The 16,251-nt window shown below is 40.6% G+C and overlaps 1 protein-coding gene across 1 annotated transcript; it reads left to right on the top strand.

Annotated features, from left to right (window-relative positions):
• Window positions 1-477: 477 nt before the first annotated feature.
• On the top strand, window positions 478-15,917 carry RGMB (repulsive guidance molecule BMP co-receptor b). Its single transcript, XM_063180158.1, has 3 exons — window positions 478-758; window positions 2,824-3,335; window positions 12,449-15,917. The coding sequence occupies exons 1-3, from the start codon at window positions 488-490 to the stop codon at window positions 13,145-13,147; spliced, it is 1,482 nt and encodes a 493-aa protein (XP_063036228.1). The 5' UTR covers window positions 478-487; the 3' UTR covers window positions 13,148-15,917.
• The last annotated feature ends 334 nt before the right edge of the window (window positions 15,918-16,251 follow it).

Raw genomic sequence — 16,251 nt, forward strand, 5'->3', positions numbered from 1 at the left:
GCAGTGCACCCAGCATTTGCCCTGTTCGGCCGTGTCCCCTGTCTGCGCCGGAAGTTTTCCCCGTCCAATCCCTGAGGTGTCCCTGCCCTATCCTGCCGGTGCCCCCTTTCTTATCCCACAGGTGTTCCTATTCCGGCGGGGCGCCCTCTCTTCTTCCTGGTGGTGTACCCCATCCTATCCCGGGAGTGTTTCCTTTCCTATCCCGGCGCTGTTCCCTGCCCTGTCCCGGCGGCCTCTCGCGACCTGTACCGCCTCAGGAGTGCGGCTCGTTGTGCGGGCGCACTCGACCGTTATCGACGCGGCGGCGGCGGGGCCCGCAGCGGGCGAGTCGTTGCCGCCAAGGGGGCATCGGGCGCCGGGGCCAGCCGTGACGGACAGCTCAGGTAGCCAATAGGAGGCGGAGCAGCGGGAGGGGCGCGGCGGACGATGAGCGGGCGCAGGCGCCGGCGCCGCTTCCGCCCCCCCCCCGCCCCCCCATCGGGGATCTATGTGTGCGCGTCGCGTCACGCCCCGCTGCCGTGGCTGTGGTTGCGACCCTGGAGGAGGAGGCAGAGGGGGGAAGCACCGTGGAAAACGTCGTCCGCTCGCCCGCGCCTCCGCCGCCTCATGCCGTGGCGCCGTCCTTCCGCCAGCCCGGGAACCTGCATGGTCGGGCATGGGGAGCGCTGTGCCCTCCCGCGCCCCCAGGGCTGAGGCGCCGCTCGCCATTCTGCGGCGGCTGCTCGCCGCACTGGGGCTGCTGCTGCTGCTGGGCGCAGGTACCGGGAGTGGGGGGCTGGGAGGGACAGGAGCGCAGCCGTGTGCGCGCAGACTCGAGGAGCTGGCGGGTCCTTTCCCTTCCGGTAGAGCCTTTCATGAAGGAGGGATTAGCGAGCTGGGGCTATGTAGTCCAGAGGAGAGAAGACTGAGAGGGAATCTCGTTAGTGCATATAAATATCTCGATCCGAGAGGATGGTGCCAGATTTCTTCATTGGTACCGAGCGGCAAGAAGAGGAACAAGGCTATAAACTGAAATACAAAAAGCTTCACCTCAACATTAGGAAGAACTTCCTTGCATTAAGGGTAGCAGAACACTGGAACAGGCTGGCAGGGAGGTCGTGGAGTTTCCCTCTCTCGAGACGTTCAAACCCTACCTGGACACGTTCCTGTGTCACCTGGTCTGAGCGATTCTGCCTTGGTGGAGGAGTTGGACTAGATGATTCCCAGAGGTCCTTTCCAGCCCTAAAAATTCTGTCATTCTGTGTTTTATTGGACTGTTTGATAACTTAACAGACTTGCTCAGCTAGCCTGATTTACTTGGGATTAAAATAATATTATGAATACAACTAAAGAGAAATAAAAGTTTTGATGCTTTGAAAGTCTGGCTCTAAACCCAGTATTCCCTCTGTCATTTTGCTTGGCGTGGGTCTTTTTTGTGTATCTGGAAACAGAAGTTGATTCTTGTTAGGTTTTTTTTCCCGTATTGTGCAGAGGCATGTATGGCTTGCACAAAGAAATTTTTACCTTACCTACACGAGTTATGGTCATACTTAGCTGTAGGTGGGGGATTCCTCATTCAACTTTGTGTTGTCTTGGGATTTTGACAGATTTGTGTTAGGTATGCGTCACTGGCAAAACAGTGCTCTTATAAATTCATGGTTTGGGTATGCAGAGTAAGTTGCCGCAATACTGACTCAGGAAGGTCAGCTAAGGAGCAGGCAAAGAAATTGATGATATTCTCTTATCACTGGGTGCATTGCTGAAAACAGCTGTTTAAAAGTGAAAAATGTTGTTATTCAGGCTATTTTCTACTTCTCATGGCTCAGGAGTTTCTCATACATTTTGTTTTCCCTTTTTTTGTAACTTTTCTATGTGTCTTTGTGGCATTCAAAACCTGCTTTATGACCGTGGAAAATTTCAGTTAAATGTTCCCACAGATGAATTTTAGTAGATAGTTTTGCACGCTTGAACAGCTATTGCATGAAGTTGTGCACCTATTCTTTATGAAGGTCCATTTTCTCTTTGCATGGCAGGAAATGTGATCTCTCCTAGATTGGGGTCCTCCTGGTTTTAACCTGTGTGAAAAGTGGGGTTCTGTTGCTCTTAGTGTGTATTGTTCATTTAATTTTTGCCCCTAGTAAGTTCTGCAGTGTATAGCTGTGTTAGCTGAAAACTTGCACTTCAGACAACTGGGTTTTTTCATGCTTTAGTCCCCAAAAAATGAGCAGTGAAGCTTTAGCTATGGCAGTACCAGGGAAATAAAGCAAACTGCTTGTCCACTTACCTACCCATTCTCCCCCACTCTGGTTTCTAAAAGAGAACTCGGTTTTTGCTTTATTCAGTCTAGTTTTTGTCTAAACATTTTTAGACATTTGGCATCTAACATCTAAGCAATGTCTAAAGAACATTGCTTTGTTGCCTTTACCACATTCTTCAGAGGGGCAGAATTCTTTATAAAGATTAAGTGAATTGTGTAAAGCACTTCAAGACTAAATGAAGACTTCTTATTGACTAAATGATTAATTTAAACAGAGAACTGCATCATCATCTTGGTATCTAGAAAAATATTTGGCTTGTACTTGATAGGACTTAGTGCTCTTAATTTTCATCTGGACAATATGAAGTAATGGATTAAGACATCACGAGTCCTGTCATCCGAGATAGTCTCCATTGTTATCTTTCTATCTTTCAACCTTTCTTTTTTCTAAAATGCAATGATTCCCTAATGGGTGAGCACTTTAAGTTTCTTTTAAGTAGTTTTCTATGGTACTTGTGGGAGTGGAAAGGGGGATTGCCACCGAGGAGGTTTGCTTTATGTCTTTCTGCTGTCTGTTTTGTGCTTAGGTGACTGTGAGCTGCACACATCTTGTGGAATCCAGAAGTGCACCACTGATTTTGTATCCTTTACCTCACATCTAAACGCAGCTCTTGAGGACTTTGATTTGGAATTCTGCAAGGCCCTGCGGGCATACTCTGTGTGTACCTATCGCAATGCCAAAGTATGCCGTGGAAACCTAGTCTACCATTCTGCAGTGCTTGGGATCGGTGATCTCATGACCCAGAGAAACTGTACCAAAAATGGACCCATATCCTCCACCAACTCTGAAATGACCCATGATCTTTGCAACTACAGTGGCCACACAGAAGCAAGAGAACATCAGGGGGGAGAGGAGATACCTCCTCCTACTTACCTGTTTTGTGGTTTGTTTGGGGATCCTCATCTGAGGACTTTTAAGGATCACTTCCAGACATGCAAAGTGGAAGGTGCTTGGCCCCTCATAGACAATAAATACTTATCAGTGCAAGTGACCAATGTGCCTGTGGTCCCAGGATCCAGCGCTACTGCTACAAACAAGGTACAGATTATTTTTCTGCACTGTGCATGCATGCAGAAGTAAAAGGCCAAGACAGTTAAGTAAGTCATTTAGCTCTTAACAGTGAAGAAGTGTATTAGCTTCAGAATCTTCTATGCAGTAGTATAAAAAAGTAAAACTCTTAGCATCTTCTTTAGTGAGCAAACAAAACAGGTTCGTTTCTTCCCTCTGCTCCTGCTTAAGACAAGAAAGCCTGTGCATATCACCACACAAGCCTGTAATTATACTGATGTAACGCTTTAAACAGTTATTGATTATTGAACATCTGTGACTGCCTCTGCACTAACTAGAAGTTTTAAAAAACCATACAATGCTTTGGATTGGAAGGGAATTTAAAGATGGAAAGAATATATGTGTCTTCTTTTTATTAATTTTCTAAACTTCACAGCTAAAACAAAACTGGTTACCAAAACACTGATGACTCAGAGCCAAAACAAGAGGACTGAGAGGAGGTAGCAAGCTAAATGTTTGTGACAAGGACTTAGAACCTCAGCTTTACTAAACAAGCAGTGGCCTTAAAATTGTGCCAAGAATATTAAACCCTTGTTGAGACAGGCAAGACTTAGGATTGTATGCCTCTCAGATACTTAGAGGAGTGTTGAATAGAAATATGTCTGCTAGTATTTAATAACTGATGCTATTTCTTTAACTTAAGAAGAGTCCTTGTTTCTTCCTGCTGGATGTGGGTAGCAAGTGTGTCCATCAATTACTTAATTGTGCATTTGAAGATGATATTGTCACATATCTCTTCTGGAGGGAAAGAGCTTTTTTAAAAATTGTGGTAGCATAGCTCTTGTATTGTCAAGCTACATCAGGCTATGTGTACACAGCCTCAAGACATTTACACTAGAGAATTTTCACTGTGTTGTTAAACCTGGAGGTAGGTTTTCTTAATTGCTGGACTCAGAAGCAGGAGTTGTCTGTCACAGTAGGGTAGAGCATCTTCTGTAGAGTTGGCTGGGCAGTAGTATTAATATAGAAAAATCAGTCTTACTATTAAGTTTGTGCTGGATTCTGAAGTATTGAAGTAATGGCAATGCTTGGATGAATGAACAGAGATTGGACCAAAGTTCAGAATTACATGTTCTTAACTTATACTAGTTTCAAAACCAGTCTTCATTGAGAATGAGTTCTGAAGGTGTATAAAATAAGGAATGAGAGTAATATGAGTGTGCTTTGCAAAAGAGACTTTTATCTCCTGCAGTCTCCTCCAGTGGCTTTTTCTAAAGTGGAAGAAAAAGCTGCATTTCATAATCTGCAGTAAGCTTTTATGCTCAGTTTTACTAAACTCTCGCTGAATTTTCTTCATTTTCTTGTTCCTGATAGTAGTAGAGGAAAAAGTTGAGATTCTTGTGTACAAAGTGTATGGATGGCTAGGGTGTGGTTGTAGTAGATAGGTGATCATAAGTTTATCCCCATTCTGAAAATTATTGATTATGGTAGCACATTATGCTGGTATTTGTCTTTTCAAAGAGATAAAGAGGAGAACACCAGGAGTAAATGTACGCACATACTGAGGGAAAGTATGATTTTAAAAAGTGCGCCTTCTGTCTTTATATATTCTTGATAAGAGGGGTTTTTTCCTTTTTCTTTGATTTGGGTATTTTTTTCTTCTCTTCCACTAGTCCCTGTCATTTGCCCAAGTGCAGCTAAGTGTGCAGAAGCAATCAAATGAAACAAGATCTATTATTTACAATACTAGAAACATTTCTAATGCTGATATATCTGGATGTTGCATAATGCTGCACCCCGATTTCGGGAGAGGAGGTGACGCTGGCTGCCAGCTAGCTCCAACCCCCTTCCTCGGCACGTGCCTTTAAGTGGCTGCTCCCCACCTTGAGCCACAGGCTAGGGCCGAGGGTAGCAGTTTGGCCACTGGTTGGAACCCCTTCTCGTGACCTGGCCGAGCAGGCAACCGTAGTCCTCGTCCAGCGGGAGTGGTTAAGGAGAAAGAGAGGGACTCTCTGGCTGCAGTTTCCAAGTTGCTTTTATTCCTTCCTGGAGAGGAGACCACAGATGATAACAAAGAAGCAAATCAACACCGAGGCGGCACAGAGGAGCAAGGAGTATGCAGATACATTAACTTATAAAGGGGGGCTGACTGTGGGGAGGAGTCAGCCTAACAACCAATGGTTAACAACTGGGGAAGGGCATAAGGGGGGACTAAACTATCATATAACCAATGGAATAGGAGAGGGGAGGAGAGCAGATGTAACCGACTAATAAGAGGAGGAAAATTACATAACTGACATGGAAGAATCTAGACAAAGGTGTGAGGATTAGCAAGATTGACAGGCTGTAGGGGCAGAATTACAGGGATTGACATCAAAGTGTCTGGAAAAAGAGGCAGGAACAAGGGTGATTGATAGAGAGGGTTGGTACAATGTAGGGTGAAACCAACTAGGAATAATGTACGGGTACATGGAACAGAACATCGCAAACATGTTGAAGCACAGAACTAAAAACAATAAAGCTGAAAACCACACCACCACAGTTGCCTAGTCCTTGAACTTTTTTCCTTTTTTTTTGACAGATAACAGAATTTACCACACCTGTTGTAGGCAAGGAAGGTTGTTTGAATGTACAAGTGACTTAGAAGATAAGCTTTAATATCTCTGATACATGCTCTTGACTCTGTTATTTCTAGTAGGAGCAGAAATACTACTATAATGAAATAGAAGAGGCCTGTTAAGCTACACTACCTCTGCTTCATTCACTCCAGTAACATTTTCCTCTGCAAGTATTCCATTTTAACTGTGGTTGGCTGTCTGCTGTTGGATATGCTTAAATTATTTTGGCCACCGGATAGCTTAAAGGACTTCTAAAGAGCTACACTTCAGTGACATTTATCTACATAGAGTAATCTCTACCTGAGAGCATCCAATAGGTCATCTACCTTCACCATATGAAAAGTTTTCAGACTATTCCTTTTTGTTAGTTTGGCTGTTTTTCATTGCACGTATTTGAAATAGATGTTTAATGGGAAATAAAAACAAAGGTATATGCTGAGCTTAAATTGTACAGAAGCCCAAGCAAATACTAACCTAATTAGTCCTGTCTAAAGAGGTTTAATGAAAAGAAGTACAACAAGTGTAGAAGATTTAATTTTTCCTGAATGCATTTTTCAGGGAAGTGGTTTTAGAAGCCGTAGAAACAGAATGGTTAATCTTCAGCCTGTTCTCCTTTTGAAAGGTGCAAACTTTCCCTTGCCCTTGTAGGGAGTTAGTACTTTTCACTTTTATGGTAGCTTTCTGCTGTACCAATCTTTGAGGGAGTTGATAATGAAGGCAACTTTATAAGTGAAGTTTTCTCTCTCCAAAACCTAAGAGACTATGGGAACCCCAGCAGCCTGAGGACTATCCAGTAAGTTCATAAAGGACAAGAGAATGCCAGGACGACACTTCAAGTAAGAATGTGAGGAGTAAACGGATGTTGTGTCTCCCCTACCCCTGAACTTGCATCTGGCATGAAAGTATGAAAAGCAGGAAAAATTTCCCTTGAATCCCTTAATTGGAAGAGCGCATCTTGTGAGAGTTGTGTACTTACAAAAATGCTCTTCACAATTTGTTTGTAGATCTTTTGCACATTTGTGTTACTCATAGTAACATGTTATCTTTCACCATGAGCAGAGCTATTCCATGTTCTGTGGTCTAGCTGAAACTTTGAAACTCCAGTTTTTTGAGCTTACCTGATGTATTTCCCTTGGCATAGGATCCTAGGGCCTTTCAGATAGAAAAGGAAGATCATCAGCAGATAACTGGGAAACTGAGTTTAAATTTAAGCTCTTCTTTATTTATTTTTTTTTTGACAGACTTCCTGCACGTGTTTTGAGTAGGTCACTGGCATTATTCATGTTTGATTTCTGCAGCTGTAGATAAAGAGCTTCCCCCTATCTTGGAGGGAGTTTTGAATTCCCTGAGAATAAATGTCTATTACAGGGAGCAGGTAGGAAGGGTATTGTATAGTGCATGAAATAGTACATTGAGGTTTTTAATTTTTATTTATTGTGTCCTTTTCTGGAGTAGTACAAAGTCTTTATAGCCTTTTGCTCCTGTGACAGGTATTCTGGATATCACTAAAGTTATTGTCCCTGAATAGAAACTGAGGCAGGGATGCATAGGCTTGCCAGTGGCAAGCTTCCCTTCTTGTTTGGAGGTGTCTTCTTGTTTGCATTAATTGGAAATGGGGGTTTTCCTGTCCAGGTGTTTTATAATAGATAGCTTGAGGGTGAGAGAGTGAATTTAACGATACAGAGAAGGAAAAAAACTACAGAGCTTTTCACTATAGTGATTTATTGGGTATAAACCTTGGAACTTGGGAATTGGTGCTATCAACAGGGTAAAGGAATTTTGAGGATAAATGTTATTTTACCCAGAGTCAAAAAACCTTAAATATCTCTTTTGTAGCATGGTTTCATTTTTGCAGGAAATTATTGCAGAGTGAGTACAGTGTAATAGAAAAATAATTAAAAGGTAATTGGAAAATAAATGTTCTAAATGTTTTAAGAAATAGAAGGATCAGGTAACTTGTCACATCATTATTCTTTTCATCTTTATGGACATTTTGCTTTAAGGCAGAGATTAATTTGTCTTATTACGTAGAAGTAGCTTTATACTACAGTTTCATTGGAGGCTGCAATAGAATCATTGAGGTTGGAGAAGACCTTTAAGATCATTGAGTCCAGTTGGAAACTGTCCATTCCACCACTTAGTGTAATCTGTGAGTGCCGTGTCTATATGCCTTTAAAACATTTTTGGGGATAATGATGCAAGAGGCTGAGAAGCCTGCTCCAGCGCTTGACAACTCTTTCAGTGAAGAAATTTTCTCTAATATTCAATCTAAATCTTCACAGGACAGCTTAAGGCCATTTCTTCTCATCCTGTCACTTGCTGTTTGAAAGGAGCGACTGACTCTTTCCTGGCTACAACCTCTTTCCAGAGACTTGTAGAGAGTAGTGAGGTCTCCCTTGATCTTCCTTTTCTCCAGGCTGAATGCCCCCAGTGCCCTCAGCCTCTATTCATCAGTCTTGTCCTTCAGATCCTTCCCCCGCTCCTTTTCCCTCCTGTGGACTTGCTCCAGCACCTCAGTGTCTTTCTGGTTATGAGAGGTGCAAAACTCAACACAGGTTTTGAGGTGTCACCTCAGCAGTGCTGAGTAGCAGGTACAGTCCTGCCCTAGTCCATATAGCTGCACTTTGGCACCCAAGGCAGGATGTCCTTGGTCTTCTTGGGCCCCTAGGCCCACTCTGACTCGTTCAGCCAGCTGAACAACCAGCATCCCTATGTCCTTTTCCACTAGGCACTTTTTCACTCACTCCTCCCCAAGCTTGGCAGTGTTACAATAAAGGTTGAAGTTAATGATGTTAGAGGTCTTTTTCTACCCAAACAATTCTAGAATTCTGTGAAATGCATAGTGAAATAACAACATAGTGATACCTTCGTCATTGTAATTGAATTGTGGCACTAGGGAGGATATCACTGTTGTCACTAGAAATGTAGGGATGTGACTACCATCAGGCTAAGAACAATTTATTGCTCATCAGTCTAAGAAAAATTTACTGCTCATCAGTCTCAGAGGCCATGAGATTTTAGAGGAGCAGGCAGTCGGCTGTAGCACAAAGTAGTCACAAGTTTCTTCGTTACAAGGAAAATATATAACTTTCTAAACCAATGGACAGTTGCCACAGGATTTATTTTATTTTTCTAACCTATCACCTTTACTTACTTCTGCTACACTGTGGATTCTTTTTATCCAATGGTCTTCTAATTCACAGGCACACATATGCTTCTATTGTTACTTCTAAACTCTTAGCTTATTCCATACAACCACACCCCTACATTATAAACCCTTCACCATTTTACCAGTACAGATTCTCACTTGCTTAAGGCATATTCTTACCTACAACTGTAGAAATACAAATTTATGATTTTTCTGCTTAGTATCTGTGTATTGTATTTTTTCATCAATCTAAGCCTCTAAGGCTGCAGATCAAACCCTTCCATGTCTGATTCCCACAGGAAGATAAGTACAAGAATTTAAGAGTTGAAAGTGTTGGTTTTGTTTAAGGCATGTTTAAGGCATTTTTGTTTAAACTTTCTGCAAACACATTAGGGTCTTCTCTAGAAATGGTAGTTTTACAGCTCAGTAACACCATCTTTGAAAGGTTTTGTATGTGCAGTGGAATTTAAGAAAGCTTTTTGAGCAGTGTACTCATCAGTACTGGCATGACTAGGAGTGGGAGGATGAAGTCCAAAATGAAATGTGTAAATTTTATGTGTGGGATTTCTTTGGTTTAGTAATCTTACTATAGCTGATGTTTGTTTATAGTATCCTCAGATACAATAAACAAACCTCTGGAAACCTTTACTTTCATCTTTCAGGGTGCCTCACTGCAGAAGACCTCTGTATGTGCCCAAAGAACAAGGCTGATACACTGATAGTTTCAAAGATCTTTCTTCATGTGAAGATTTTGGCATTTGGGTTTTTCCATCCTAAGTTTAGAAAGGGCAGCTAATCTAGTCTGTAAACAGTACTGCATAAGCAGCTTTGTGAAGGTGTTCTTGGGAACCAGACAGAATATGAAGAGTACTGTAGGTACATAAATATATATAACATGAGTTTGTTAGAAATAACCATTCTCACTTTTTAATTCTCTCTGATACCTTGGTAATTTAGAGAGAAAGCTCTGCAATGACCTTGTGCTTCATCTCCCTTCACAACAGGTTCTAAAGTATCTATAGTACCAGGGCATGATACTGAGATGGAATGTGTGATAAGGCAAAGCCCATGCAGCACTCTGGTTTTACTAATCTGGCCTATGGATTAGATGGATGCCACCCAACATACAATAGAATATTAAAAATCAGCGTCTTGAGCTGCAATGTTTAAATACAGTTATGTCCTTGGAAAATCTTAATGGTCTCTGTTGAGTCTCTGTTTAGAGAGTCCTTGCACCATGGAGGCCTTTATTCATTTAATAGTATTTCAGCTGTCATTCAGCATCAATTGTTATTGCTAATCTTAAATTAGGATGAAGGCTTCTTGTTCCTTCTCTGTGTTCTGAAATTGTGTGCATTTCATTCTTGTAAATGAGGGAGTTCTGGAGAGAGCAATATGATAGCTGCTTCCTGATAAATTTTGCCAGGTGCCTTGCTTAAATATTTAATCAAGCAGCCAGTTCAGTGTCTCATTAAAACAATGTGACTTCTTTTTGGCTCCAGGCTAAGGAGACTTAGAGCTTTACTTCTGTAGGTGTGTAAATTATTCTTTCCTGGCAGAACAGTGCAAATGTGCTCAAGGAAATAGCAATGCTTCTTTGTCTGAGCAGGCTGAGATTGAAGTCTGTTTCATTCAAACTGTGTTACACAAAATAAAAGGCCTTTTACTGCACTATGGCCTGGATTATATGCAGAAATATTAATCATTTGAGAGACCTCAGGTTTCTCTTCTGTAGGTTGCTGAGCTTACTTTACTAAGAACAAAGCTGTGAGATCATCTTTACAGCAACAGGAGCACTTGTGTGTTTTCTGGATTTTGGGCGTAAGCATTCCAGCTCAGCTGTGGTTCACAGTCATCACTTTACCAAATTACTTGACTACAGATGGTCTCAAGGTATATAGCTGATACATCTTATGCTGTATAACTAATTAATGCAAGGAAGAACCATTGGAAAAATCCAGTCAGCACTAGTGAGAATATGTGAAGTCAAAATGGTAAGTAATGTCCATGCTGTGAGACAAACACTGACAAAGCATCAACCACCTGAGATTAACAAATATTGAAAATAAATGTAATATTGCTTAGGATACGTCTGCAGACTCCAAAGAAGAAATTGTTGCAATGGAAGGAGAGAGGTGGGAAGACTTGTGTCTTATACAAGTGGTGTAGAGAGGTGACGCTAATGAGGGCAGAGGTTTTATTCAAATTGTTTTTAACTGGCTCTTGATTTAACCTCTTCCTTTTACTTTAAAACAGAGAGGCAGAAATAAAAGTTGTGCAGAAGTGTGATGGTTAATTGAAATTAAAATGTGAAGTTGCTGTGGAACAGATTTTAAGTTTAACCTTTGTTTAAAAATCCCTTCTGATATGTTTTGAAGTAATGTGAGTCTCATGGCAGACTACTTAAAACATAGACTGTAAATCATTTGATATAATCCATCAATGATGAAAATAATTATTAAAATATCTATTCTTGGTGCAAAATGTCTTTTGAGCTTTTCAAGAAGTCATTCCCCTCTAGTCATTCTTCCTCTAAAGGGAGTAGCATATCTGTTTGTAATACTTGGATGTGAATTCTAATTTTTGTTTTAGGAAAGCTGCTAGACACTCCGAACTTGGTCTGCCATATAGCCTAGTTATTCCCTTCAAGTAAGAATGGAGGACCTGCTTTTTCTTTTTTTTGTGACCTACTCCAATAAATAGAAAGGTTTAAAAGGCTAGTTCTAATATTAAAAAAAAAAAATTAATTGCTTTATGCTTATGATTTTGATGTTGAGCGTCACTCACTCTTCAAAGGCACATCTCTGGGTGTCTTTCAGTTTTGCATTGTTTCTCCTGTGGGCACATTTTCTAGCACAGTGGACTCTAAAGTCAAATCTCCCAGTTCCTAGGACTAATGTATCCAGGATCCCTAAGCTGTTATTTGACTAGTTGTTGTTCTTGGTCCTGATTATACCTTTCCCTGATTTGCATGGTCTCATTCTGGTTTTGCCATAGTTGCCAGCATTGTGGGAATTACTCGGTCGTTATGCTTCTCTATCATTGCAGGATGCATTCCAAAGTGTTAAGGAAGTGTGAGGCAGGAGTAGTTGTTATGCTTAATTAAATGTAAAGTGTTTTCCTCTCCTGACTGGGAGGCTGTTGCCACATGCTAATCGTCTTACTTCCAGACCAACAAAAACACAAATCTAACACATGCCATCCAGTAAAATACTGCTTTAAGCATGTGTACAGACTGCTTTCCTTAGGCGAGAGTTGTGAACAGCTGTCAGGTTTTAAGGTAGTGGGCAGTTCCAGACATATTCAGTTAAAGGAAAAGGGATTGAGGTGATGATTTCTTTCCACTAACTTTGCCCTCTTTTCCCCCTCCCCCGCAGATAACTATTATCTTCAAATCATACCAAGATTGTACAGATCAGAAAGTATATCAAGCAATGACTGATGATTTGCCTGCAGCTTTTGTTGATGGTACAGCAAGTGGAGGAGATGAGAACACCAGGGGCTTGCACATTGTGGAGAAAGTCAGTGGCAAATATATTGAGATGCATGCAAGGTACATCGGAACCACAGTGTATATCCGCCAGCTTGGGCACTACCTGACCCTGGCCATTCGCATGCCCCAGGAGTTGATCATGGCCTTTGAGGAGAGCCAGGATCTGCAGCTGTGTCTGAACGGCTGCCCTTCCAGTGAACGTATTGATCAGAGTGGCTACTTGCCATTGCCTGTGATGGGAAAGCTGCTTCCTTGGGGTACTGCATCTCATCCCCGATCAGGGTACACACTGGAAACAGCCACCACCAAATGCCATGAGAAGATGCTTGTGAAGGACATCTATTTTTACTCATGTGTATTTGATCTACTCACCACTGGCGATGACAACTTCACGGCTGCTGCTCACAGCGCCTTGCAGGATGTGGAGGCACTGCACCCCAGCAAAGAGCACTGGCATATCTTTCCCAGGAGTGGAAATGATGGTGTGGGCAGGGATAGCAAATTCTTTGTCAGTCTTGGACTTCTATGCTTGATCCTTGTTCCATATTTGTACGATTTTTTTAGACTCTTAACAAAATTTTGAAATATATATTGTCATAATATATTGAGTTAAGAGGAATATGTATGTATATACCATGTATATGAAGGAATGTTTTGTCTTGCGGCATCAATCAGATAGGATGTTCACTGTTTTCATGTATGTTTGATTCAGTATTCTAGGTATCTCTTTGTTTTACAGTTGTTGAAAAGTTTTATAGTGTCCCTGCATTGAGACCTGATAAAAAGCACTTTATTTTTCACACATTAAATATATAAGTGTGTACCTCAGTAACTATGTGTTACACAGTGCTCTCTTTTCTCTAAGTACTACTTGGTTTAACACATTTTTTAAACTGTTTTCCCAAGAGACCTTTAGTTAATGCCAAACATTTATCTTTTGAAGTTAGTGAATGGTCTCTGGAGAGAGCTTAAACTTAGAGGGAACACCTTTTTTTATTTTTTTTTTATTCTCTCTCTTATTATTTTTATTGTAATGCAACAGGCCCTCCAGTTGTCTGTATTCTAGAAGGCTACAGATTTATGGTTTTTTCATGCTTGGAAACAATGTATCAATCTTTGCAAAAAGTTGTAGGTGTGATTCATTAGCATACCAGTAAGTATTTGTGCGTGTGTAATAGAGTGGCTGTGCAGTGTGTAAATATTTTAAATTATTATAATAGAAGAACAGTTGTTGTGTCCCATCCCTGCCCCTGCTGAGGAATGTCAGTAAGGTGGTGTAAGTGACCCCTGATGGGGTGCACAGAAATTGGATACATAGACCATGTACTGGGCAGGTAATCTATAAACAAACTCTCAGTTTGTCTCCTGGCCAAACAGGATGGATAGGATACTGGATAGCTATGTGCCAAATACAGTTGTTATGCTTCTTGCAGATGCTTGTTTCCCTCTGTTATATAGGATATGTAAATTTATGACCAGCAGCTGCAAAACAGGCTAGTTTATTGAAAAAGATGAGTTTATTGAAAGAGATGAGGGAGGTAAGATGAGGAACCATTCCCTCAAGATCAACAACTCCCAGTTGTACAGTTCCTTTGTGGTGTTTGCAGAGATACAAGAATTTTAACACAGGGATCTGTGTTACTTCTGCATCCCTCCTGAGAGACATTATAAAAATCCTCTTTTCAAGTTATTGGAGAACTCTCAGACCAGAAGAACCCCAGAACAGAAAATTATTTTCTGTAAAACTGAAGAAGAGATGGGGAAATTTGAATAAATTATACAGAAAAGTCAACAAGATTACAGAACTTAGTGTAACAAGGTGATATGTTAAATATTTATGGAGTATTTCAGCTGCCAGGCTAATCACACTGTGTATAGGCAAAGTGCCAAAACTTATAAGAAGTTAGGTCAGATACATACAAAGAAATACAGACCTAATAAACCTAATCACAACTGTGAATATTGGTTCACTAAGCTTGTATTTCAACTGGAAGTTGAAGTGTGTGAGAAATAATCTTATCTGGAAGATGAATGAGTCAAACGAGTTGTGGAAATTGCCATAGAAGGCAAAATGTGCTTTAAACATGTATATGTTTACTGTACACAGAAGGCAGCTGTCATATCAGTGGGAGCTTTCTCACAGGTGTCAGTCTAACACCACAAGCTCTGGAGAAGGCTATGTAATGTGATCATCCATTGGTATTGTAATGCAACAACCAGTCAGCCATTACTGATGCTGTTTGCTGGGTGTTCTCTTAAGCTACCTTGGGTATTGACACTCAAAAGGGTTTTTGAGTATCTTCTAGAACTGTCCTAATTATATGCTAACAGAGCTTCTAATAACAGGTGATTATAGTTCTCTGTAGTTGTGGAGTCTGACTTCTTCCTTAGTGAGCATGTTGCAGGACTGGCAGAGACTGTATGCCTAATCCTTTATTTTGTGTGTACAGAAGGCTCCTAAATAAGGGTATTATAAAAAGAAATAGTAGGCTCAATTGCGTGTCAAACCAAAGATTATTTTTTTCTTCCTGGAGGACTTGTCTGGAATGTGCATAGAGCATCTGTTAAGTGGAATACAACCGGAAAGTACAACCTTTTCTTATGGGTCAAGTTACAGACCTTCAGTATTGCATTTCCTTTCAGACTACTGCTGTACTACCAGAAAATAGGATACCAATTATTTACATTCTCCTACTTTAGTGTTATGACTACTATGCCTTTGTTGTATGAGTTTTGAGGCTGTGCCAGTGTCTGTTTACTTATATATACTCCAAAGTGAAGCAAGCAATTCTGCAAGCTTTGAACTACCTAATGAGAGTTTCATTACTGGACATGTTTTGAAAAAAAGCCTAGGAGCATTATGGCTTTCTTCTCTTCTGAGAAGAGACACAGAGCACAGTTTAAAATCTTGCATTCATTTTGTCATAAAGGTACAGCTATTGTCTGAAATTTTCATGCTCTGGTTATTTAATGCCCATCTGTGTCTTGACTGATATAAATTATTTAGTGTCTTTCCCTGTTCCAGTTATACAATATCCAAATGGGACTAGTAGCAATTCCCTTTTTTTAGCAGGTATTGTGTGTTTTTTACAAGGTAAGTATTCTCTGTACTGTGCTGCTACTTCTCTTCAATTGTATTCAAAACAAACAGGGATTGTGGGGATCAGTGTTGTGCATTAGATTTTATAGTTCTCATTAATTACCTTGTTATGGAGAGCAACATAGCTACAGATTGAGTACAAGTATGCAGGTGAATTTGTGATGCTGATGTAAAACAACTGCATCTGATCTGATTCAGAATTCTTTATGTTTGTAAATGAACTTTGTTGACATTAAAAGCTGCTATTACTAAATAGACTGTGAACAGTAAGATTGATTAAAATCTTTGTGGAGAGGTATATATAAGAACTCATTAACTAGATATAAAAAAAGTATGTCATACGAGGTGTGCCAATACCTTATTTATAGGAATTATTTTACACTTATTTTCCAGTTACATTATTACATTATTTTACAATTATTTTAGAGCTTAATGTACACATCTGTCTACACTGTAACAATAGAAGAATATTTATTTATGTACACAAAATATGTACATGTCATTGATTTAGCATGTGCTGAGGGCTGGGTCTACAGAAGTTCTGTATATCTACTTAGTGTGTGAAGTATCTAAATCCAAAACTGAGG

The sequence above is a fragment of the Melospiza melodia genome, chromosome Z, assembly GCF_035770615.1.
Source record: "Melospiza melodia melodia isolate bMelMel2 chromosome Z, bMelMel2.pri, whole genome shotgun sequence".
Classification (NCBI taxonomy): Eukaryota; Metazoa; Chordata; class Aves; order Passeriformes; family Passerellidae; genus Melospiza; species Melospiza melodia.